Source organism: Callionymus lyra, chromosome 17, assembly GCF_982586985.1.
Source record: "Callionymus lyra chromosome 17, fCalLyr1.hap1.1, whole genome shotgun sequence".
NCBI lineage: Eukaryota > Metazoa > Chordata > Actinopteri > Syngnathiformes > Callionymidae > Callionymus > Callionymus lyra.
In genome coordinates this window covers 4,386,444-4,412,215 of record NC_141834.1, presented here as the reverse complement: position 1 = coordinate 4,412,215, position 25,772 = coordinate 4,386,444, and the positions used below count along the sequence as shown (strand labels likewise).

The 25,772-nt window shown below is 41.2% G+C and overlaps 2 protein-coding genes across 5 annotated transcripts in view; one reads left to right on the top strand and one right to left on the bottom strand.

Moving 5' to 3' along the window:
* Positions 1-1,134: 1,134 nt before the first annotated feature.
* On the bottom strand, positions 1,135-2,998 carry rpp25l (ribonuclease P/MRP 25 subunit-like). The gene is made up of 2 exons (XM_087812830.1): positions 2,936-2,998; positions 1,135-1,912 (listed from the first exon to the last, which is right to left on the bottom strand). The coding sequence occupies exon 2, from the start codon at positions 1,910-1,912 to the stop codon at positions 1,265-1,267; it is 648 nt and encodes a 215-aa protein (XP_087668956.1). The 5' UTR covers positions 2,936-2,998; the 3' UTR covers positions 1,135-1,264.
* Positions 2,999-6,229: 3,231 nt separating this feature from the next.
* col6a4a (collagen, type VI, alpha 4a) overlaps positions 6,230-25,772 on the top strand; it is a 29,992-nt gene continuing 10,449 nt past the window's right edge. Inside the window, exons 1-19 of one of the 4 annotated variants that reach the window (XM_087778774.1) lie at positions 6,281-6,318; positions 7,969-8,027; positions 16,947-17,045; positions 17,655-18,263; positions 18,682-19,269; positions 19,399-20,010; positions 20,610-21,230; positions 21,301-21,861; positions 21,935-22,492; positions 22,621-23,199; positions 23,482-24,054; positions 24,154-24,500; positions 24,579-24,657; positions 24,723-24,868; positions 25,079-25,171; positions 25,284-25,337; positions 25,433-25,504; positions 25,583-25,609; positions 25,689-25,733. In XM_087778774.1, the coding sequence (XP_087634900.1) occupies positions 16,970-17,045; positions 17,655-18,263; positions 18,682-19,269; positions 19,399-20,010; positions 20,610-21,230; positions 21,301-21,861; positions 21,935-22,492; positions 22,621-23,199; positions 23,482-24,054; positions 24,154-24,500; positions 24,579-24,657; positions 24,723-24,868; positions 25,079-25,171; positions 25,284-25,337; positions 25,433-25,504; positions 25,583-25,609; positions 25,689-25,733 (5,640 nt within the window). In that variant the 5' untranslated portion in view covers positions 6,281-6,318; positions 7,969-8,027; positions 16,947-16,969. Of the gene's footprint in view, positions 6,319-7,968; positions 8,028-16,946; positions 17,046-17,654; positions 18,264-18,681; positions 19,270-19,398; positions 20,011-20,609; positions 21,231-21,300; positions 21,862-21,934; positions 22,493-22,620; positions 23,200-23,481; positions 24,055-24,153; positions 24,501-24,578; positions 24,658-24,722; positions 24,869-25,078; positions 25,172-25,283; positions 25,338-25,432; positions 25,505-25,582; positions 25,610-25,688; positions 25,734-25,772 lie in introns of all 4 variants that reach the window. The other 3 variants (XM_087778776.1, XM_087778773.1, XM_087778775.1) reach the window with 3 other exon arrangements.

The window sequence follows — 25,772 nt, the reverse complement described above, 5'->3', positions numbered from 1 at the left end:
CAGTGCCAGCTGCAGTGAGGTGAAATGTATCACCCTGTTACACTTTTATATCTTTAACAGAATCAGAATTGTATATATTGAAGATTAGATTGTCAATTATGAATCCACAATGAAACAACTAAATATATTTTCTAATATCAAGTCAAATTGTAAACAACCCCATTTTTTTTAATTTTGTGATATTAGTTTCTCATTATTTTCCCATCTCACGTTAGTTCGACGAGTCAGTACACACATAAGCTTGAAAGGACCAGCGATGTTCTCCAGTAGTGGTGGCCAAAAAGTTCTTCAGTGACTCAGTTTTCAACAGAATGAGTGTTTCTTTTCCCCCCGAGAAATGTAATTCATGTTCATTAACTTAGTTTAGTTCAGCCAAGAGGTTGATGTCGTTTATCGTTTGTGAATGTTTGCGTTGGCAATGGGTCGTCCTTCGAGACTAGCCAGAAGTTCATTGCAGAAGTTGTAGATAAATAATAAAAGCACAGAAAAAAACAAAACTTTTTTTTATTATCACATCATCTGCTCCTTGACTGCCTACACTTGTGTGCGCGTGATTGCCATTTAAAAGGTTTATTAATATATAATAAATGAATGACCAAATTATTGATTGAGTGTCCAGAATCCCCAAAAGATCAAGCTGCAAGAATTAATGATGATTGAGAATAACTGTAGAGAAGTACTGCCTCCGTCACACAAGAAAACCCCAGGATCAAGCTGTGAAACATTTTCCATGCATCCACCTGAACCACCGGTTAACGGCTCGTCAATAAAGCTTATCACTTCACTTTTCCGAATAACGTCAACAGCAAAGTTGCTTTGCTTTAAGGATCCTGCTTAAGTTTCTACTTTTAAAAAATACAATTCCTGGTTCAGCTGGAAATAGGCCCTTCTTGAGTTGTTCCTGAATTAAATCTAATGCTGATATTACACTCCCATTGACCGTCTGCTTGCATAAATGGGGCAGCTGGTACTTAGAGAATGTGCATGACCATTAGATACAAATATTTTTGAGAGTATCAGGAGGTGTGAATGATGTGAGATAAGAGTATCATGACATACTAATATATTGAGATTTAAAATAACATTCATGTCACCTCCATAAGATCATGTCTATCAACAAAAGAACTATTTAAGTCGTGCAGAACAGAAGTGTTTATTCATCAAAAGTGTGTGAATGTAAATCGAAGCTTCGATGGCTGAAAGTCCTGACACAAATTTCCAAGTGTCACCTCATGAACATATTTACAGTCTTTTGAAAGCAGGATCAGCTGGAGGGTTTGATGGTTTGAGGTCTCCCGGGTGGTCGCCCCGGGCCCTTCCCTCTGCCAGGCAACCCTCCACCTGGAGCTCCACCGACTCGTTTCCTCCGTGGTCTTCCAGTCTTGTCTGCTGGGCCCTCGTTGGCAGACTGAGCCCAGAGGGTATCGTTGACGCCCGGTGCCTGGTACCCTGGCTGATTGTGGTCCAGAGGATCTCTTGAGAGCAGGATCCAGATTGTGGGCAGGTCCCTGCTGACAGTAAGGCTGTCCAGGCCGGCGCCGGGCTCCAACGGCTCCCACACCTCCTTCGAGGTGCTGAACTCCAGCCGGGTCACCTGGTGGAGCCCTTTGATCCGTCGCTTCATGATCTCGGCACACGTTATGGCCTTGGACACACCCTTTCCACTCGCCCGGAAGACCACCTGCCGGCAGAGAGGGTGCTCAGATGAGTCCTCTTCAGCCACGCCTCCTTCTGAGGTGGTAATTTCTGAAGCAGCTTTGGGTTTACTCTCCATGCGACTTAGAGCAAAGCGCATCAGGTTTCGGATCTTGCTGCCATCCTTGACTCGGATCTCTGGAGTGTCTGGAACGACACCAGGAAGTGGACAGACAAACGGCTGCTCCTCCACCCGGGACTTCACATAGTTCTCCATCTACACAAACCAACACATTAACACAGATTAATTCTCATTTCTGTTCCAGTCTGTCGAGTGAAGTTAGTTCTTCAATGAAAAATCCTTTTTTTCTTGGATAACAACAGGCTTTCCTCTCCTCAGCATTCAATAAACCCAGCATGACTTAGTCTCTGTCACTACTAATGTTATTACTAATAAGTGTTCCATGTACAAAATCATGAACAAAAGTCCTCCAGACTTTTTCTGTCGTCCTCACATGAATAAACTCAGCAGTACAATATTTTATGAGTCAGGATAAAGAGTAGTGTTCTTTATTTGATAAGTTATTTTTGATTGATCTGTTTTTTTATTTAATAGCTAAACCCTCATTTATTTTTAGCAGGGATTGTCTATGAATGTGTTTTTATTTGATTTTTTATTTGAGTTGTTCTTGATACAAGCATATTGTTTAATTTTGCCGAACAACACAACATTTAATGATTCAATTACATTTTGAGTATGTTGCAACAATACCGATATTATAATGATAATAATATTTTTGGTTTAAATAACTCGCAGTTATTCCAGTTACAAGAGGAGGTAAAAACATTCTGAGAATTCTCTCCACCTCTACGAGGCGCCACACGACCAATAGATAAAGCTAATGCTTTAGAATAGAAATCTCGTATTTCTTCAAATCCCTGTTACATTAAAACACTTCACCAAGCATCAAAGATACACGAATTATTACCAAAAACACACTTTCTGCAAAATTAGATGTAATAAAGAACTATCAGCTTCACACAGAAACTGATTATTAGAATTTAAAATACTTTGACATAGTTTTTCATTTTAATGCATACATAGTCTTTATATGCTTTGTATTTACTATAAATGCTTTCAAAACGTCCCTTTTAAAACGTGTGTTTTAAAAGAGGTCTTCGTTGTTTAAATATCGCTGCTAACAAGTCAACATCTACGCTGTCGAATTTTAGTTAGACGTATTCATTTGACTACTAATCGTTTAAAATAACTTTAGAAATGCAAGATTCGTTCTCTTACCGTCTTTTTTTTCTGTAGTTTCTAATCACTCCACATGTTTACCCGTCACACTTTACGTCGCCGTATTCCGCCGCAAAGTGTCGAAAAAAGTCCAACATATTTGTAGTTCTTGTTGTGATCATATTAGCAACGAAAAAATCCTACTTTCCTTAATGTTTTTTTTATAAACGTATAGACCTTGAAATAAACATTGATTGACAGACAGTAACTAAATTGTAAAATGCCTTTTTTGTCTCAACAATTCTAAATTAATCCTGTTGTAATTCACAACAAAACACATGTAACATTAGTTTTTCGTATTAATATGTTATATAGAAGAATACAACTCTTTATGCTGTGTTTTTATGACAGTACAGTGTTTGCCTGAACGCAAGTTCACATCTTCATTTTTTGTTTTAACAACAACAACAAATAAGAATGTTACATTTTTTTATTTGTGCTAGATGATCAATATTTATTTTTATTATAATGTATTATAATGACAAGTTGCTAAAATGGTATCAGCAATTGGTGAGGAAAAAAGTTATTAAATGCTTTAAATATTGATTTATTAGAAAGCATTTTCCTCAGGAATTGAATGCCTGGGTTATCTTGTTCTGGGAACATGAATAACCCACTGGGAGTATGTGTCAGGATTCTATGGAACTGAAGACTGATATTACTCAGAAGCTGACTGATGAGATCCAGCTGGAAGGCATTCTTCTATCTGATCCTTGGACATTGACTGGAGCGCCTCTAAAGGAGCTACCTTCTGAGGCCAGCTCAGAAGCTGTTTGAGTGGGCCAGTGGGTGCTCAGGGAGACCTGGTAACCAGACCCTGGCAAACGTGTTAGAAACCTCATATTGAATGAACCAAACTAACAGCGCAGTCCAAGTGGACACCCATGGTCATGTTTAGAAACACACACTTATGATGACTGGTCTGTGAATCTGATTCATGTTTCCTCATCGGATATAAATTGGATAAAGGAGATGTGGGGGGAGATGGTCGTCTCCATCTGATTGTTTGTGCCTCTGTGTGTGTCTCACATAAAGGTCATGCGATAAGAAAGCTCTGAGATTATTCTCTGTAAAAACAACCATTATTTATAAAATGAGGAATTTGATTCTGAGTCCAAGACATAAAAGAGCAAGAGGGAGTAATGGGGGATGATGGAGAGGAGTGTACAGGCTCCGAGATTTCCAAAGTGATTTCTTGAATGATTGTTATACTTTTATTCTTCCCACATTGAGATAATGTAATTTGTTTCATAATAAAAAACAATAAATTAATGATAATAATAATAAAACAATAAATAATAATAAGGTTAGAAAATAAATAAAACATTATAATCATTGTGAATATCCCAACAACAATAAACATTTTAATGAGGCAATAACTACTACTACTTCCAAGGCACACTACAGAGGTACAGAAAAGGGGAAATAATAATGAATTAAAAACAATTGTCAAAAAAACATTTCTTTCATTAAAGACCTGCCCGCAGTGGGCAGGAAGGAGTGTTGGAACCAGTTGTATCAGTTTGGAACTGAAGGTGCTATTAAGTGCCACAAAAGTGGTCTTGAGGGGGTGAGACAGGTTTGCAATAATGGACGACAGCGCTTTTCCTGTCCCTGGCTGTGATGCTCTTTGACCAGCAGACTATTCCATAGAAAATGCTGATGCCACCAAATATTCATAGAGGGACCTCAGGAGCGTTCCCTGGATCTCAAAGGACCTTAACTCTCTGAGCAGGAACAGTCTGCTCTGCTTCCTAAATGAGTCCAGTCTTTTGTTCAGGTGAACAATCAGGCATTTTATGACATCACTCTCTCAATGTTCGTACCCGGGATGTTCATGAGGCCGGTGAAGAACATTGATTCCTTCAGAAGTCCATGATGAGACAACAATCGCAAATTCATCCAAGAACGTCTGAAGGTGACAACTTGGTGTGTTTTGGGTGAAGTCCACCATGTCGAAGTTGAACAACAACGGAGCCTGGACTGTACCCTGAGGTGCGTCTGTACAGGAGAGTGTCTGGAGGTCTGTTTCTTCAGTATTATTTTCAGGAAAAGTTAACTAAACTAATTAAACGCAAACAAGAAACAACAATTCCTCGTTCACCTCCATATTAGAAAAGAAAAAACATCTGTTTGCTGAGAGAACATTATGGCGCCACACACGGGCCTGGCATGTGCACTGCAAGAGTTCTTTTGCACAGGGAGTATTAACTTAAGACTTTAAGAGTTAATATTAAAACTATCCAAGTGACCATATGGTCCGACTATACAGTGGTAAAGTTTCAAACGTGAGTAAACAGAAACTTAACCCTATCGTAACCATCAAGAAGATGGCGCCTGTCCATTCCGGATGTGTGGGTGGCAGATACTCAAATATTGACTCTGGACAGTGTTCATACATTTTAACACTATATTTAACATCTGGATTTAAACTCAGAAAAGATGACACTCACACTTGGGGGGGGGGGGATTTAACATCTATTGTTGTTGGATTAACTCTACTTTGATACTTGATATTTTCAACACTGAAAAATGCTTTGTGGTTTCACATGGACGACAGAAAAATCTCTATCTTTACAGATCAGATAAGGAAAAAAGAGTCTGAAATGACTGGTCCCACGGTGTCATAGACAAGTCTGTTTCTTCAAACAGTTAGCCTTTATCACATCCTTGTCACCTTATTAACAATATAAATAGTTCATGTTGTTATTTCTTAGCAAATGTTCTTTCTTTTTATCACCTCCACCCCCAAAAAACCCTCAACTCAAGCTCAAACCTGCCTGGAGGTATCTGCGGTGAGGGGCCTGGTTCTGTCGGTCAACAGAGATCATAAGTTAAGATCTGTTACTAGAGCTGCACTGGTAGTATAGAGCAGGTTCAAACTTAAAATCGAAATAAAGAAACAAGAAATCCTCACATTCAACCTCTGTCAAATAATCCACAATGAAGGCTGTGCAGCTCTGGTTCAACCAGGTCAAAAATATAATGTAACACAACAATAATAATTCACATTAACCCTGAAAGTGAGGAAAACCAGTTGTTGCACAATGAATACCTCCCCACAGGAAGAATACAATACTATTGTACCCTGTTACTGTCTTTCTCCCTCTAGATTGTTAACATGTTAATAAACTAAATGAATAAATATGAAAAAAATATCTGTTATCATCCTTAGACAGCCCGGTGCGCTGTCCTTCCCATGAGGGTTTGAACTGTCCTTACAGCTCTGCAGCCGAGCCCCTGGTCCCTTTGCAGGTCTGAGCAGGATAAGTGGGTGGGGGTATTTCTGGGGGAGTTTCTTGAAGAAGAACTGTGCAGCTCCCTAAATGGTCAAGGACTGCAGAGCGGAGCAGCAAAGGGTGAGGACGCGGAGCTGCTCACCGGTGAGACATTATACATCTTATTCACACCTGAATGACTTGACTGGACCGGTGCACTGCAGTGTGTGTGCATGTGAGTGTGTATGTGTGTGTGGGGGGGGGGGGGACTCACCTGAGCAGCTGCAAACACTCAGTGAAGCTGTCAGAGAAGATGATGCTGCTCGGCTCATTTGTGCTTTCGAAGCTCACCTCTGTGACGAGGCTGCTGAAGGTGATGGTCAGCGGGGAAGCAGGAATGTGTGGCCAAGGTCTGCAGCTGAGGCAGGTTAGGTGTGGTCCAGAGGTAATTTGCAGCCCTTGCAATGGTACCTTTGTGGCTCTTCAAGTCAATTGAAAACTGCATATATATGTATGTACCAAGTGTAATTATATTTAATTACTGTATTTTTTATTCAAATTTTATGCGTTCAGATTTTTAGATTTTTAGATTTCATAATAGTTTCGATACTTACTTTAACACGTCACAGGGTTTAACTTGTCTAAATGTCTTCATGATGAGTTTTGTACATCTACTCTACTGACATCATGAGGGCCACAGAAATACAGTCAAGGGACCAAATGTGGCCCCCAAGCCTGGTGGTATTTATATACACATCTGCTTAAGGAAAGCCTCTTTCATCTGTTTTCTGGCTGACTTTATATCGTTAGTTCAACTTTGACGGTCTCATAAAAGCCCATATGTTTGGAAGTGACCTGGTGCGTTCAGGTCCACACGGACCACCGAGAGTCACTTTTTACCATCATTATAACTAGAAACAGACATTTATTTTTAAAAATCGCAATGTTCAGTTCTGAATGTTCCACTTAGTGACAACCTCCGTTTTGAAGCACAATTTGAATACACACACTCCATGAAAGTTGACATCAACATGTCATGTAAAACTTCCGACACTTCAAGTTTTGTTCTAGTAGGGGATATATTCAGAAATGAGTTTTCACTTACTACTCAACGAAATGTCAATTAAAAACAACCTTTAAGGTTTTTTTGGCACCGATGACATCAAAGTCACTCAGTTTTAATGTTGTGGTGGTTAAGATATCTGGTTAAGTGTTAACAGATTTTAAGAAAGTTTATATTTCTTCTCTCTGTCTCAAGTTTTGTTTTAAATTAAGGTCAAATGTTGCAGCCAAAACCGTCTCTTTTATCTGATGTCTCTGATTGTTACAAGATGGCGCCGCAAATTAGGGGATCAAACATTTTTCGACGGACGAGTTTATTTATTTCTGCAATGGTGGAATCAACCCTACAACCTTTTGATGATGATGACTGTTTGTTGTTGTCCTGATCAAGGTTTCCGGGGCAGTTTGGTCAGGTTCATCAGCGAGTCAGTGAAGGTAAACAACAGCCACTTCCTCACTCCAAACAGGAAGTAGTCTGTGCGTGTGTCTTCTCCAGTGTTGACATAAACGCTATCAGCGCATTTACTTCAGCAGGTCGTCTAAACTAGCAGGAAAAAATTCACTCATTAATCATTATCAGTGGGAATACTGGCCGTATCTTGCCTCAGCGACTCATGTTTCGACTGATGTTTTAGTTCAGGGTCTGGTCCTCCCATAAAGCACCTTCTCTGAGTCATCAATCAAATGAACAGCTTGACAAAATGCCATGAACCTTCAATTTCATGTTAACTTAAAACACTTCTTTTACTGTAGGTTTGTCAGGAGAGTGTTCTGCTGAAGTGGCTCGGAGCCGGACGTGAAGTGTCTGCCAGGTATTTTACTTTGGGTTGGAGCCTATGATGATATGAATACGCCTGAGACTGGTTTGGTTCAGACTTATTTCATGCTTTTTGTGACGAATCACGGTAAAGATATCCATCGCAATCAACCCAGACCCATCACACCTCATGAAGATGTCTGTGTCTGTGATGACAATTAAAGAAACCATGTCTTTGTAATAACCAGCGCATGAGTCCCGGAGTGATGTGTGATCCTGCGGTTCAGACATAATACCACATGCTTTTGCACGACCTCAGCAGTCAGTCCCCAGACACCTTGAAGTGGGTTCCAGGGAAAGCTGATGTCAGATGACATGACCTGGACATGGGATGTTAACCACTAGTTGTGTTGAAGTTTGATTGTGTAGTGTTGAAACATAAATTGATGTTGTGTTGTTGAAGAAGTCCCTGCAACACTGCCTTTCTCTCATGACGATGCTATGGTCCAAACGGTCTGTACTCGTGGACTGTCCAGTGTTGTGGGTCCGACTTCCTTCTCCCATCAGTAGCTAATTGGTCAGTGATGAGGTATTTCCTCCAGCCAGACAGTCTGTTATTTGTTTTAAATCTGATAATGGTGAGAGTTAGTAAAGTTTCCCAGGGTTTTCTTCTATGAAGGAAAGTTAGATAATAAGAACTATATAAATAAATGTGTAAATAAACATTAAGATGTCGATAAATAAATAACTTATTATGGTTGTGTATATATACATTTATTCATGTACACATTTTGGCATTTATCTATTTGTACATTCAATTATTTATGTGTTTCCCTTTTTAACATGTATTTATTCATGTCTTTCATTGTTTTTTTAATATATATATTTCCACATTTCTCTGGTATTATGCAAATGTTGTAGGTCGAACGTCAGTCTGACGCAGTGATTAGTAACAATGATGTCATTGGAACTACTCCTGCCTTGAGGAGTATCGTACGTTTGTCATAGGTTATTTCGGATAATCCTGGGAAGATGGAACGTGTATAACATGCATGAAATATTGAAATAAATAAAGGACAAAATGTATAAATACATTCATTAATATAATACTTCTAAAATAATGTCAAAATGTAATAATAAATATATGCCTTTAAGTAAAATATGACCGTTCTTCAACAAAAATAAAATAATTTTTAATTTATTTTGATATTATGATATTTATTTCCACATTTATTTCGTATTATACAGTATATATATATATATATATATATACTAATAGAGTCTAATAAAAATGATAATTAAATTAAAATTCGGTCACTTTTCTAGCTACCGAACAGAAGCAGACTAAATAACAAAACTTAGTTTCCTGCTTTTTCTGGAAATTGTAAAATTTGACTAATCTGAATCAACAAGTTTGGTCTCCCAACCACAACTGACTCACTGATTGGACAAAGATGATCCAAACATCACCAGAACAGACTGTGAAAACCTTAGAATGGCAGAAAATACTCAAACTGTGCCTCGCCAGATCCAACATCCGTTTGGTTCTGAGGGTAATCTTATCTATGTGTTTCTAATAACAAAAGTATGTGGAATTACATCTGTTCTGCAGATTTAAACATCACTCCGTGTCTGTCTATTATAAAGACATGGTTTCTTTAAGTGACATCACAGACATAGATGTCTTTGTCTTGGTGTAAAATGTCTATTTTCATGTGCATTAGTTGATGTGGATCTTTACTGGGATTTGTGTTGATAATTTAAAATCTCAGCAGAACAATTATAAAGAAAGTCTGTCCACGTATGAATAAGGAAGAGATTTCTGAAAGGAAACTTCAGGTCCAGATGTGTTCCATGTTAATAGACGGAGATAAAAGCACCTAGTCCAGGTGTTGGTATTGGACTGATGTTCCATGGTTGCTTGACAGACAAAAGTAAAAGGGATTTAGAAAACTAAATGGAAACAAAAATTAAAAGAGGTTCAGGGGATTTTAATGAGTTCCTAAGGAGATGGTGTCCAGCTGTGAGAAAACAATCGAGCCAGAATTTATTTTATTGCCTGGATCTGGATTTAAAGTGGAATTTACATGTTTCTCTCTGAGCTGTACCCCTCAAGACCCCTTACAGCATCCTTACGGTCAGTGTAAAGAGTAAAAGGTGTAGAGATGAAAGGCGACTTCTCAATGAAGGTTTCAAGAATACGACAAACGTCATCTTTTAGGATTTGGTCGGCAGCCCAGAACACTCCGATTGACCCCCTAATGTCCCTAACAACACTTACTAGACTATAATAACGTGTCTGAACATGCCAAGTTGTTCTACAAGAACACTGGACTCCATTGTCAAATTAAATTATGCTTTAGAAACTATACAACGTTGGCACACATGTCACTTCCAACTTAAAGGATTAGTTCACTCAAAAATCAAACATGACAAACCCACTTACTATGTCGACTAAGGGTTTGGATTATTTTTAGGGTCATCTGTTCCTTTTTAGGGTTAAAGGAAAAAAATGTCCATTTTAATGTAGCAAATCATTGAATGTAAACAAGTTATGCTCAGTGAGCGTCGTCCAAAAAAACCTGTTTAAAAAGCATCCAAATACCTTTATACTGCTGTAATGTCCCTTTTTGTATTGAAGCCTCGACAAGAGCCTTTTTTTTCAGAAAAACTTAAAGCCTATATTTTAAGATCATTTGTAGCAGAAACTAAAGCTACAAACAAGCTACAAAGACAGGAAGCACTCCGGGTAAATATCGTGCGCGGTCCCAGTCTACCTTCTTAATCTTAAACTTCTGTGTGTCTTTAAGAGTCTTTTTGGACGATGATCACTGAGCACAATACGCTACGTTAAAATGGATTTACATGTTTGCCTATCACTCTTAAAAGGAATGGATTACTCAACTAATTCCCACGCTAGGTAGAATTTTTGGGTGAACTATCCCTTTAATAATGTCCCTCTGTGACCTGAAGTCAGCAAAACTGAATCTCCCTGGTACACTGAGGCTTTTAAAACGCTGTAGTTGATGCCATTTTGGCTAATGATCCTTCTGTAGTACTGTTCCACAAAAGAAGTTTAAGTTGGCCCAGATGTGTTGGAAATTCTGCTGTAAAAACATTGCTATATTTTCTACAGCAGCTGTAGAAACATTGCTATATATAAGGCAAATTTCTCGTCCGGGAGGTTGTCTCTTTCCATCCAAATCGTTCTTTCAAGTACCCTGTGTCACGATCACCCGCAGAGAGACATCCTAATTTGTTTTCTTGTAATCTAATCATTCAGGTGTGTCTTGCTTCGTTCTTTGATCTACAATTTAAGGAGTGATTTGCAGATAAACCGATGTTTTTAATCACCAGTGTCGTATCTCTAATTCTGATCCAAGCTTGCCTCGAACCCGTGTGAATCAGTCTGAGTGGAATGTTGATTGTGAATGTGTAGTCAAATGTTCCCGTGCTTAGATCAAGCGAGTAATTTATACTTTATATTTTGATTATCTTTTAGCATTAATTTAAGTATGGCGTATACGTATATAATAATTTGAATCTAACAAATGATTCAAGAGAAGTTTAACGTAACATGATATTCTACTGCTTTTTCTCTGTTTTTTGTTTTTTTGTGTTCAAATCGACCTGGGTAAGCTCAAGATAATGTCATGGGCGTGTCTGCAATGTCAATGTCACCCCCACTTTGGAGGAATCAAAGGGTCTTCTCTGCAGACTCAGCTTTGAACAGTTGCCTTAAATCATTTCCTTTATGGAATCAGAACCAGACTGGTCCACAGAGAGCAGGCCGACGGTTCTGAATCCAGTCTGTGTTTTAAAAACAGCAACAGAACACTGGCAGTGAGAGCTTGTTACTATGTATGCAGTTGTTGGTCCATTTCCATCAGCTACATTTACAGTCCATCTTCAGAACTCCCACTGTTTTCTCTCGCAGTAGGATCCAAACCACAAGAATAAAGAATCGAGCCATGGATGAGCTCAGTTATAGTGATGTTCTCCACACAGTCTACACTGCTTCGTTATTGTAAATATGTCCTCCCTGTTCAAAAGCACTTCAGCAATACCTAATTTGATTTTATTTGTGGATCACTCTGCACAAGGCTGACATGTCCAGGCATATTTACCATGAAACTATTTCTCACAGTCATTCCTTTCTTAAGTTGATAATCCACTGTCTCTGTGGGCTTTCAGCACACACACAAGCCAGGCTTGGTTTCTCAAAGAGCATATGCAGAGTGAGACGACTGTTGTTTTTTCTCAGTTGAAGCAGTAGATTTGGCAAATGATATGTCCTCAAGTTGGCGTCATAGCTGGAATGGAACGCGTCTTAAAACATGACTTTATAGTCTCAGAGTTGGTCCCTTCAGTGCCCTAGTGTAACAGAGAATATAATGAAGCATTTTTTTTCCATCAGCCCACGATCCAGCAATGATCTATAATGTAAAAAAAACTGAATTCCTTTAGATGTGACGTGCTCAACATCTGCATTTCAAACACTGGTGCTAAATCACCAGCGTGGCTGGAATACCCGCTGCACTCGAGTTTTCTAATGTAAAGCATCGAGGGGCTCCAGGCGGGGTTCTGGGGCCCGCCGTCCTTGGTGTTTGGATCGACTCCTAAAAAGTTTGTGTGTTCACTCTACATATTGCGTACAAGTGACATGTGTTAGTGTTTCATCAGTTTGGATTTACTCTGCAGGGATATCATGGAACACCTACTGACCCACACGGTATAGCTCTTTGATTTGTCATTTGACCTTTCAATGAGTGTTGTGCGTTGGATAAACAGATTTTTTTTTTAGTTTAGCAACAAACTTGACACATTCTGAGGTAATTGTTTGACTTCAGACCTCAGTGTGTGGTCGTTAGAGAACCTTGAGAAAGCAGATGTGTATAACGATCCTGTTGATGTGAGGTCGAGAGCTTAACCTTCACAGGAAAGGGATTGATAAGTCGTTACAATCTTTGAGCAGTCTGGCTCGCAGGCAAAACCAAATTTGAGTTTATGATCACAGGAAATATAAGAATGATTGTGATTCTATATTAGACGCACTTTATCAACTCAGTTATTCTTTTATTTGAGTTCTCTGTATAGTTGTTGAAGTCAATAGTCTATGTTCACTATCTTATCTGAAACACTGAAATCTTTATAGTTCACAATATCAACTTGAACATGAACCTACTTTGATTTGAAGGTTTTGATGATTAGTAACGGGTTAGGAATGAGACTACGACAAATATAAAGGTCAGGGATGAGTGGCCAGCCTTCACTCAACTATTTTATTTATAGTGCACTTGTTGACTCAAAGGGCTGTATAAGATCTTAAACACTATTCCACAAAATTAAAACAATAGATTACAATCCAATAAAACAAGTATAAAGCACTAAACAGCTGCAGAGTATCTTGCTGAGTTTAAAGCCAGGGAATAAAAGTGGGTTTTAAGACGTGTTTTTAAAATGGACAGTGACGGGGGGGGGGAGTAACCGAAAAAGCTGTGTCCCCCACCGAGCTTCAGCTTTGTCATGTAATGATTTTAAAAAACGTTTCCAAGAATGTTATGAACTCTAAAATGTACATGCGGTCAGTGGAGGGAGGCTGGGGTGGGAGTTATGATCTTATGTGTCCCAAAGCAGCAGCATTTTTTACTAATGCAGACGTGCCAGGGATGACTGGCCAACTAATAGAGTCTAGTAAAAATTATAATTAAATTAAAAGAAATAAAATAAAGTGCGTTACAGTAATCCAGATGAGTTGTAAAGAAGTAATAGATAACGATTTGAAGGTGCTGTTGTGCAAGAAAGTGCTTAAAGGGATAGTAACGAATAAAGGTTGGGATTATTTTCAGAGTAATCCGTTCTTTTTTAGAGTTAAAGGCAAAATGTATGTTCATTTTAATGTTGCGAGTGGAGCTCAGTTGTTGTGATCCTCATCTTCCACCAAAAAGACACACTTAAAAACATCCAATCATTAAATAATTTACCCGACATCTGCGAAATAAAATCGGAACAGCCACACGGCGAAAGTTCAATCGCCGGTCCAAGTAACGGTCACACAAGAGCCTGACACAAGTTAACCTTTTCAGAAGCGATAGGGCCATCATTACTCAACTCAACTTTATTTATAAAGCGTTTTAAAAACAACAGCAGTCGTTACAAAGTGCTGCATGTGTGTTCTGGTGTCAAGGCCTGAGATCAGGTGGTTTACATCAGGAATTTGTCCTTGTCTATATATGGTGTCAGAGGAGCAACTGCTGGTGGAGATGGATGGAGAGAAGGTTTGAGTTCTATGTTAGTGTTTGGAAATGTTGATTTTGAGGCCAAAACAGTTGAGGGCCTGATGGTCAACTTCAAATATCATCCCCAAAGCAAACAGAAGTGGAATCTGTGTTCTCAACTATCCACAAATGAAGTTGTTTAATGAGAGCTTCTAAAGACATTGTCCTCCATCCAGAGAGTTTCTTCTTTAGTTTGTTTCTCCTTTTTCTTCGTGTGAGGAAAGTGCTGCATCAAAATGCCCACCACTGGCATGAAAAAGTGTGGTAATAAATAATCAGGTTTTTATTATGTCCTGTCTTGAACATGAGCCTCAGAAAGCAAGAGAACTCAACAACGTCCAGAAACATTATTTACATCCATTAAACAAGTAGACGATCAAGTGTGGACTGATGAGGCGAACATGAAGGTTCACACACATGTGCAATCAGCCTAATAATCAGAGCATGGGAAACATCTGTTCTCAAGATGGCTCAATTGCATCACAGTCGATCATTGTGGCAAGAGCAGGCAGGGGGCAGAACTTGCTTGGAGCGGGTCTGTCTCCTCAGCACATGGTTGTTAAAGGAGGAAGATATGTTGGCAAACAACACCTACAGTGAGGTCTATAGTCAAGTTCTGTTGTTCTGATGGTTCTGTCTGCAGTTCACTTTAAATAAGCCTGCTTGTCAAACTGGTCTACCTTTGGGACTGATCTGAGGTATATACAGCTCTGCTGGCATCAAAACAAGTGTTGAGACTTAGCTGGAAGACTTGGAACGTCTTGTCATCAACTTGTTAATACAAACGACAACATTTCATAATTCACTGGAAAAATTCATGGGAAGCTTATCAAGGTTAAACAGACCTGCAGTATTCTCACAGTTATTATGAGCAAGAAACACTTTGTTTTGGCCAGGAGCAAACATTTACTTCAACAACTGATTTCCAGTTCCATCTGCTGCAGCTGCTTCATTCGTTTTTCCTTGAATCGTTGAAGATTTTATTGAGAAATACCAGCCTAACGACCTGGCGTAGGGTTCTCATGCTTATTGAGATTCTTCACTAAATACTTCAGGATGACAAAGCTGGCAAATGACCAAGAAAATAAATGTACTTGAACGAATACTTGACTACAGTCATGTAATGCACAGAGTAAAATCCAACATACAACATAAACATCAGACACTATTGTTGGAGAAGAGCAACACGACTTGGATTAAAGCTTGTCCTTGAACACACCTGACATGTGAACTGGTCTGTGTGTCAACCAAAATGATGATGAACGTGTGCATTGTATTGTCGTGACTTGTACTCCATGGTCTTTTATTTTTTACTTTCTGCCTATAAAGGTGTTATCCAGAACCAGAGCTTAGAAACAGACTTCTTACACACACACACACACACACACACACACACACATACACATCTGCCTCTCTTTGGCAGTGTCTGAATGAAGACTGTCTAATTACCTCCTTCGCTTTCTTTTAACAACATCTGGTAGATTACTATTAATTCTCGCCCCTCTTGGGTGATTTCCCTACGCTAGCTTTCTTCATCACTTAAGGACTTTTAGGGGTGTTGGACTTCAGCCGACCCCTGGACAATATCCTCATCAGAAAGATCCAAACAACGAGGCTCCACGCTCGGGTCTCCTCGTTCAAACTATGCCCAACATAGTCGAGCAGAAAAAGTCAACCTTTCACTAAACAAACACTGCAGCATAGTCAGAGGTCGTTGTAAATGCGACAGGATAGCGACTCGTTGATCCTCCTGGCCGCCCTGTCACTGGAGCTTTTTGGCCGTGAATACCTTCACATGCTTCACATTAGACTCGGCCTCATTTCCTCGTCCAAGGGCCTCTGCCATGTGGCAGGTGATTAGAACCAGGCTTAAACATGTTGGACGGGGGGTGTATGCCGTTGTTTACATGGCATGAAAGACCAGCAGTAAAGCTGAACTTAGCAGCCAAACACATTCGTTCCAGTCTGCTATTTACAACTTCATTTTATAAGTTATTATAACTCAATCACCTTCTTTATTATACATTTTATTTCTCTGCAGCTTGATTAAGAGATGATAGCATGCATAGGACCACTTATAGGACCTGTGGTTAGCCGCTGGTTATGGCGGTTGTGACTGGTAGGTGGCCACCAACATTCAGGTGGGATCTGAGAGGTGACCTATCCATGAGTCAACTTGCAGCGTCACATCCACCTTTCAACTATTCAGGAAGCACAACCTGAAAACCTAATAGTCTCCGGCCAAAAAGGTGAAGATGATTTGGGCTGTGACTCGACTTCTCTCACTGGTAAACTCAAAAGGAAAGGTCCCAGACAGGATACAAAGAGTTTAATCACTGAGTGGAGCCAGATGCGATGAAACAATGCACTAGGTACTCAAATTTGGTGCTAGTCATCCCCTTCCCAAAAGGCTTCTTGGGTAAAATATTGAGCAGATTGATAGAATATTTTGATTGATTCTCAATGTAATGATGAACAATCACGGACTAACATTCGTCCTCAAACTCAGTTTGGGCCAGATTATCTTGTGCCTGTCTATAAATTTGAGACTTTTCTTCAATAAATGTTTCTAAACTTTGGTTCCCTCTTTGATGTTGTCCCCTAACAATTGGGCCTGTCCCTCTGTCCTCGTGGGAAAATGAGACTGTAGGCTCTAAACTCACATGTGGTTATTGCATCTGTGTCTTTGTTCTCAGGAAGACAGAAACCCGAGAGTATCATGGAGGGCAGGCGGAGTCTTCTCCTTGCGTTCTTCCTCGCTGCCTGTTTCCATGGCAATGTTGCACAGAGGACAGGTGGGTGTGATTAGACCTTGTGATTTCATTTCCTGCATACCAGCATGTATAACATCACACGCACACTTGAAAGCATGGTAATAAAAGTATCTTAAAACGGTGTTAAAACCAACAAAATCACACATTGAACAAAGTCACTAGAATGCATGGTTCTGAATACTAGCTACACGTTTACAAACACAACAAAACTTGTGAAAACACAAAGTACAAACGTTTTTGAGCTTATACACCAGCACTAGCATGAAAACTTGTGTTACCGAGCACACATGTATTGTTGCACATATATGTTTTTGGGCAAATGTGTTGATGTTTAAGTGTGACACAGCTCTGTGTGACTGTAACGTTGCACCAGCTGTACACGGCATTCTGTCTTGCAACACTGTTGAGGTTATGCAGGTAAGGCCATGCTTCCACCACATTTGTGCAGCAACACTTCGCCACTGCTGCCAACTGCTGCTGAACGTTTTTTTGGCTTGAGCACCACAATCTCCACGTTCTGCCTTTTAGTCACTTTCCATTTCTGCTGGCTCCATGGCTGAGCTCGCTGCTAGGCTCAAACATAACTTCCTGTCTCAAAGACCACCTGTGACTTAAACACCTTCCTCTCAGTCTGTACTCAAGAGGCGGTTGCGGACATTGTCTTTATGGTGGATGGCTCCTGGAGTATCGGCATGGAGAACTTCGAACAAATCCGAAGATTCCTGTACACGCTGGTGAACAGTTTTGACGTAGGATCTGAACAGGTCCGCATTGGTCTGGTCCAGTACAGCACAACACCACGCACAGAGTTCCTGCTCAACACCTACAGTAAAAAGACCGACATCCTGCAGTACATCAGCAAGCTGCCTTACATGGGCGGTGGCACCCAGACGGGCCAGGGTTTGGACTTCATGCTCAATACACACTTTGTAGAATCAGCAGGGAGTCGTAGCAGCCAGAACATACCACAGATTGCCGTGGTGATCACAGATGGAAAATCTCAAGACGACGTGGAGGCCCAAGCTCAAGCCCTTAAACAACAGGGAATTGTCTTGTATGCCATCGGCATCAAAGATGCTGATGAGGAGCAGCTACGAGAGATCGCAAACAAGCCATACAGTCAGCACGTCTACAGTGTGTCTGACTTCGGAGCATTACACGGAATTTCTCAGAGTGTTGTTCAGACTCTCTGCACATCTGTAGAAGAAGCCAAACGACAACTCCTGCAGTTGACTAAAGGTAATAAAAGATAATCGACTAGTCTAAATGTACGGTCTGGTATCTCCTGAAAATGCTCAATTTAGTTCTGAGCAAATTCGTACAGTTGATGTCACAGCTTTTTTTTCCCGATCCGAGATTACTGAAGAGTTTCATGCAGCTCATGAGGTCAGGTCTAAAGGTCGTAAGTCGGAATCTGCTAACATCATACAGCGTCCTTGTGTGACCTTAGGTCGTATTGCCTCAAGTGATCATCATTGTCAGAAGCCAAGCTAATGTTATAAAAGATCACTATGTATTGCCCAAAAGAACACCAAAACCTGCGTTGTTTATCTTCTTTGCTGCTTCATACAACCTGTTTAAAACCAGTAATGCATATTAAGTACAGTCTTCCCTTTTTCAAGCGCCAAGTTTTGACTTTCTGTTTCCTTTCCTCCAGATTGTGCCAAAGCTACAGAGGCTGACATTGTCTTTGTGGTGGACGGATCCTCCAGCATCGGAACCAACAACTTTCAGGAAGTCCGTGGGTTCCTTAGAAGCTTGGTGAATGGCCTTGACATTGGCCCAAACAAAGTCAGAGTAGGTTTGGCACAGTACAGCGATGAACCATACCAGGAGTTTCTACTGAAGGAACACATGGACAAAACAGCTTTGCTAAATGCCATCAATAGCTTTCAATATCGCATGGGGGGAACAGAAACAGGCAAGGCCATCAACTTTACCTTGACAAATTACTTCAACGAAGAAGCCGGGAGCCGAGCCAACCAGCGTGTTCCTCAGATCGCTGTCGTCATTACTGACGGAGAGTCCATTGACGATGTGGTAGTACCGTCAAAGTTGATGAGAGATCAGAACATCATTGTTTTCAGCATTGGAGTGGGTCATGCAAACCAGAAGCAGCTGAGTGACATTGCCAACCAGCCGTCCAGTCGCTTCAGCTTCTTCATCGACAGTTTCCAGACTCTGCAGAGGCTGACTGATGCTCTCCTCCAAACCATTTGTGTATCCATGGAGGACCAGAGACAAGGTAAGCCCACCAGATCTCACCATAATAATAAGTTGAAAACAGAAGTTTTTACTATTGCCATGCTCAAGTTGGCTTGTCGTTCTGCCTTTTCTCAATTTGACAGATATTTTTTGTTTATTTTTTTTTCAGCCTTGGCCGAGAAATTTTCAGACATTGTCTTCTTGATAGACAGTGGAATTAGTCAAAGAGATTTCCAGAAGATGCACGCTTCAATCAGTCATCTGATCAGCCAACTTAAGGTGGGAATTACTGCTCACCGCATCGGTTTGGCCCAGTACGGGAGAGATGCCAAATTAGAATTCCGACTAAATGAATTTCAAACCAAAGAGGAGACACTGGGTGGATTCAAGAAGTTTCGGCTACGTAAAATTCAGCCAAATGAGCCACGAAACCTGGGAGATGCCATTAAGTATGTTAATGAGAACCTTTTCACCAGTGAAGCAGGAAGCCGGGCCGATCAGGGCTATCGACAGTTTCTGGTAGTTCTGAGCGGACAGGACTCCAATGACACAACTGTTTACCAACAGGCGCGCTTGATCAAAGCAGCGGGAGTAACCGTGATATCGTTAAATGCAGCTTCTTTGACTGGTGTGTCACTTGAACAAGCTGTAAGTGATCGCACCACAAAGCAGCTGAAGGTTGTAGCTTCGCCCCGGATGTTTCACAGGACAGTAAGCAGTGCTGTTCCTAGCCTAAAGGCTGTGTTCGAGAGACAGGAAGAAATGTTGGAGGTCACCGGAGGTAAGACAACATCTGAAAAGTTCTAAAATCATTTCAACATGCTCTAAGGCTTTAAAAGGTATACATAGAAGTCCATACCTGCCTCTGTTCTTAAGTTTAGATATTACTTTCACCCTGGAGTAGGCCCACGTTGAAAGTAAACTACCTGCACGACTCTGAGGAAATTGTTTGTTGTGCTCATTGTGCAAAAAAAGTCTCAATTATCAGACATCTTTTGGTAAAATTTGAGCGTGCACAGAATTATCTCCTAGTTATCACTCATGTATGTAGATGATGGCCTTGGGTTTTCTCAGATTTCATGGCTATGGAACTTTCAATACCCTGCAGTAATCCAACATCACTAACAGTTTTTGATTGTGTCAACTGTTAAAAGGAAAAAAACAAGTTTAATTTAATATTTAAACTATTTGAAATTTACAATCACAAACATTCACTAGACTTAATTTATTATTAATTAAGTATTCACCTGACTTAGTCAAGTCAGTGTCCAGGTTTTAGCAGCTGTGTTTAGACTAAATATATTTTTTCCTTTCTAACCTTTTTACACAACAAGGTAAGACGATTGTTGACTTAAATTGGTTTACTTGCTTCTCCTACAGATTGCAAAACCGCAAAAGTGGCAGATATTGTCTTCATTGTTGATGAGTCTGGAAGTATCGGGACACAGAACTTTCAACTCATCCGCTCTTTCCTGCACTCCATTGTGAGTGAGCTCGAGGTCAAGCCAACCCGTGTCAGAGTTGGTATCGTAATGTTCAGTGATAGGGCGTCTGCACCAGTCTACCTTGATACCTTCAAAGACAAAAGTGAGCTGCTGAAGTTTATAAAAATCCTGCCGTACCGTGAGGGCGGCACAAACACGGCAGCCGCTCTGGAGTATGCCGAGGAGAAGGTTTTCATCAAGGCAAGAGGAAGTAGGAAGTACATGGGTGTGCAGCAGGTTGCCATGGTGATCACAGACGGAGAGTCACAGTACAATGTTAGCAAAGAGGCCATCAGTCTGCGCCGTTCAGGTGTGACCGTCTATGCTATTGGAGTCAAAGAGGCTAACGAGGAACAGCTGATCGAGATTGCGTCCCATCCAGCAAGCGAGTACGTGTTTAATGTGGACAGTTTCACCAAGCTGAGGTCACTGCAGCAACTTCTCCAGAGGTCTCTCTGCACCAACATTGTTCGACAGGCTGTATCTGTCACCACAAGACGAACTGGATTAAAAAAAGGTGTGAGTTGTGCTTTTCTTGAATTTATTTTAAATGCAGAGAGGTGAAAAGCATTTCTTTTCTCTTTCAGGATGTGAACAAACTGATGAAGCTGACATCTTCTTCCTCATCGACCACTCAGGAAGCATATATCCGAATGACTTCAAAGACATGAAAAAATTCATGAATGAGTTCATGCGCATCTTTCGTGTAGGCCCAAAGCATGTCAGAATTGGTGTGGCTAAATACGCAGATTCACCAAACCTAGAATTCGATCTGACTCAGTACACAGACCACAAGTCCCTCGCCAAGGCCATTGATGATATCCATCAACTTGGAGGTGGAACCAATACAGGAAAAGCCCTGGGTTTTATGACTCCACATTTTGACCGAGCTGCCAAAACACGTGGACACCAGGTGAAAGAGTACCTGATTGTCATCACTGATGGAAAATCTTCAGATGACGTGAAGCTGCCTGCTAAAAAGCTGAGGTCACAGGGGGTTGTTGTCTACTCAATTGGAATTAAAAATGCAGTTGTAGATGAGCTTCTGGAGATTTCTGGAGACAAAAAGAGGACCTTTTTCGTCAACAATTTTGATGCTCTGAGACCTATTAAAGATGAAATTATTACAGATATCTGCTCCAAAGATGGTAAGTCCAGTAAAACTGTCACCACTTGTGGGATCTGAGATCGACGTCAACGTTATTCTGATTCCTTTCACAGTGTGCGAAGACGTGCCAGGAGACCTGCTCTTCTTGATTGATAGCTCTGGAAGTATTGATCCACCAGACTACCAGAAGATGAAGAACTTCATGAAGGCAGTGGTTAGCAAGTCCAACATTGGGAAGGACAAAGTCCATGTGGGTGTTATGCAGTTCAGCACTATTCAACAGATGGAGTTCCCGCTGAATCGACATTACACAAAAGACAAAATGACAGCAGTCATCGAAAATATGAGGCAGATTGGTGGTGGTACAGACACTGGTAAAGCCATAGGGGTGATTTCGCAGTATTTTGATGGCGCTCAAGGGGGACGCCCGAGTGTGAAGCAGCGCATGGTGGTAATCACTGACGGAGAGGCACAAGATGAGGTCAAAGGCACTGCTGCTGCTCTAAGGGCAAAGGGAGTGACCATCTACGCCATTGGTGTGGTGGACGCTAATGTCACCCAACTCCTGGAGATCAGCGGTGATTCAAAAAGGGTTTTCGTAAAGAGAGATTTTGATGCCCTGAAGGAGCTGGAGAGTCAGGTTGCACTTGAAATCTGTGAACCAGAAAGAGGTGAGGAATTTCCCCAATTACCAAATTTGGTGGAAGACTGTAGTTAGGCAAATATATCTAATATCTAAAATGTCTGTGAACTGGTTCAGGAATGATTATAACGTGATCGCGTTATCTTCTGTCCCCAGACTGCAAGAAGACTGAAAAAGCAGACATAATCTTTCTTGTGGATGGATCCGGCACCATTGACGAAACAGAGTTCCAGAGCATGCTGACCTTTATGACCTCCATTGTGAACCAGACCACAGTGGGCCAAGCCTACACACGCTTTGGCGTAATCCTTTTCTCTACCGATGTCGAGTCCATCTTTACACTCAACAAGTACGATTCCAGACACGACGTTCTCAAAGCAATCTCCAATTTAAAGCCTCCCTCCAAAGACACACACACTGGCAAGGCCCTGGCCTTCTCTCTTAAAGAATTTGAAGAGGTGAACGGTGGACGGGCGGCCTTCAGTGTCCCACAGATCCTTATGGTGATCACAGACGGTGATGCTACAGACCCTTACGACCTCGAAGAGCCAGCCAAAGCCTTGCTCAATGCAAGTATCAATGTCTTAAGTATTGGTGTGGATAAGGCCAACCGAGCACAGCTGATGACCATGTCCGGGCAGGATCCATCCAAAGTTTTCTACGTTAACAATTATGACGGCCTGAACACCTTATTCAAGAATATCACAAAGGTCCTCTGCAACAACACTAAGCCAGGTGAGACTCACCCTTAGGTAACCCATGTCAGCAATTACTCGGTTTGAACCTTTACAGTTAAATAAATATTATATTAAGAAAAACTTAACGTGAGATAAACGATCGTGAATCACATCTGAGCTACGAGAACAGTTAATTATGAATAGACAATCTAGTTATGTTTTTTCTTTTTTCACATTTCTTTTGTTTTCAATATACTATTTTATTATTAACTGTATCCATTTCTTTGGCAGATAGTGAAATTGTAACCAAACTAATATAAACTTTGAATATCTTTTGCAGTTTGTGAGAAGCAACAGGCAGATCTGGTCCTGCTTGTGGATCAGTCGACCAGCATAGTCGCGGATGACTACCTTATCATGAAGAACTTCACAGAGGCGCTGGTGTCAAGTTTCAAATTCAGCAAAGATTCTGTTCGAGTGGGTCTTGCCCAGTTCAGCAACCTCTTCAAGCATGAGTTTTATCTCAACCAGTTTCACAGTTTTGGGGAAATTTCCACCTACATTAAGGGCATGACGCAGCAGGGCGGGGACACAAAAATCGGTCATGCTCTGAGGCGTATTAAGGAATACTTTGAGGCTTCTCGTGGCAGCCGTCAGTCCTCCGGAGTCTCTCAGAACCTGGTGCTGATCACTGATGGAGACTCACAGGATGATGTTATGGACGCTGCAGCACAACTTCAGGCAATGGGCATCGAGATCTTTTCGATCGGGATCGGCAATGTTCATGCCCTGGAGCTGAAACAGATCGCTGGATCTGCAGAACGGCTCTTCACTGTGAAAGATTTTGACGCTCTGAAAGAGATTAAGCAAAAAGTGGTCGATACCATCTGCCAGAAAGATCCACCAGATCCTGGTTGGTTTTGTAAACATTAAGAATATGTACAGAAATTAAATTTTAATGATCATGTTGCATTTTTTCATTTTATTTCATCTCTGGTTTTTCGCTTTGTAGGCTGCAGCATTGACATCGCTATGGGCTTTGATGTCACCAGGAGATCCTCACGGGATTTGCTTGGCGACCAGGTGAAGCTGCGGTCTTTCCTGCCACAAATCATGCACTATATCTCCTTGATCCCGGGCCTGTGCTGCACTGGATCAGTACCCATCAAGCCGAACGTTGCCTTCAGGGTAGTGGATCGCCAGGGCAAGCTGCTGGATGATTTCAACTTCGAAGGCTATAGTCAAGCTGTTGTGAACAAGGTCATGAGACTCACTCCGGGAGAGCCGACTTACTTCAACACGGCGATGCTTAAATCCTTCGGGGAGAAGTTCAAGGCCCAGTCACGTGCTGGGGTCAAGGTACTAAAACATTTTTCCAACATCTAAATTGACAAATGTGTATCAAGCAGTGACTGTTGGTTCAACTATGTCTTGCAGGTTCTTGTTGTCTTCTCTGATGGACTGGACGAAGATGTGATGAAACTGGAGTACGAGTCTGATCTGCTTAGACAAGCCGGTAGAGTTGGACACATGTTGTCAAAGTTTTCTTACAGCAGGGATTCATCAGTCTGTCGGTTGCAGGGGTCGATGCTTTGCTTGTGATTGCTTTGGAGGGTGCCCAGAACCCATCTCAGCTTCAGATGGTGGAGTTTGGCCGTGGTTTTGGATACAAAGTTCCGCTCAGCATCGACATGCCAAGTGTGGGCAGCCACATCCTCAAACAGATTGTGAGTCAAAGATTAAATTATTAAAGGAATTAAAAATAAGTAATAACGTATGTAGGTGCTTCATCTGTGTGATTTTTTTTTTTTTTGTCTGTTATAGTTATGTTATTATGGTATATTGTGGACCCAAATGGAGAAACGACACAGTTGTACTCTTGATTCATGCATCCATGCCCAGGCCACGTCTCCATCATTTCGTTTTTTGTCTTACAGGATTCTGTGGCCGACCGCGAGTGTTGCAATGTCATGTGCAAATGTTCTGGTCATGAAGGTGTACGAGGGTCCCGTGGCCCCCCAGGCGTAAAGGTAACTCACAAACCAGTGGAGGCAAGATCAGTGCTCCAAATTGAACATAAAATCATCACTCAGATTTCTAGAGCAACCTTTTCTTTACAAGATCATTGTTCTTTTGTTTCAGGGATCTTCAGGACAGAAGGGTCATCCAGGGTTTCCAGGAGAAGAGGGCGTGGCAGTAAGTTCTGTTACTTTTGGAGGAAACGATACAAACCGGGTCATATTAACAGCTGGTATCAAAGAATTTGCCTTTAATCAACTGCTCTCTTTCAGGGTGACCGGGGGCATCCAGGACCCAGTGGACCTCAGGGAGTCCAAGGTTGTCCTGGTGTCAGAGGAATGAAGGTAGAGTCAAGTTGCTCATACAGTGTGTTCCTGGTACAGTTTAAGGTGTTGACTAACAGGGTTGTGGTTTGTGTGCAGGGCAACAGGGGACTCAGAGGTAACAGGGTAAGTCACCCTTACGGATGAAGTTGAGCTGTAGAAGAGAGGTTCGATTGAGGACAGAGAGAATGTTCTCATGTTGCAGGGTGAAGACGGAGAGGACGGGCTGGACGGAGTCAACGGAGAGCAGGTAGAACAGAATAGGTTGCCCTCTTGAACAGCCATCTTG

What these genes read in the sequence shown, in the direction of transcription:
- rpp25l (XM_087812830.1), bottom strand. Translation starts at nt 1,912, where the DNA reads ATGGAGAACTATGTGAAGTCCCGGGTGGAGGAGCAGCCGTTTGTCTGT.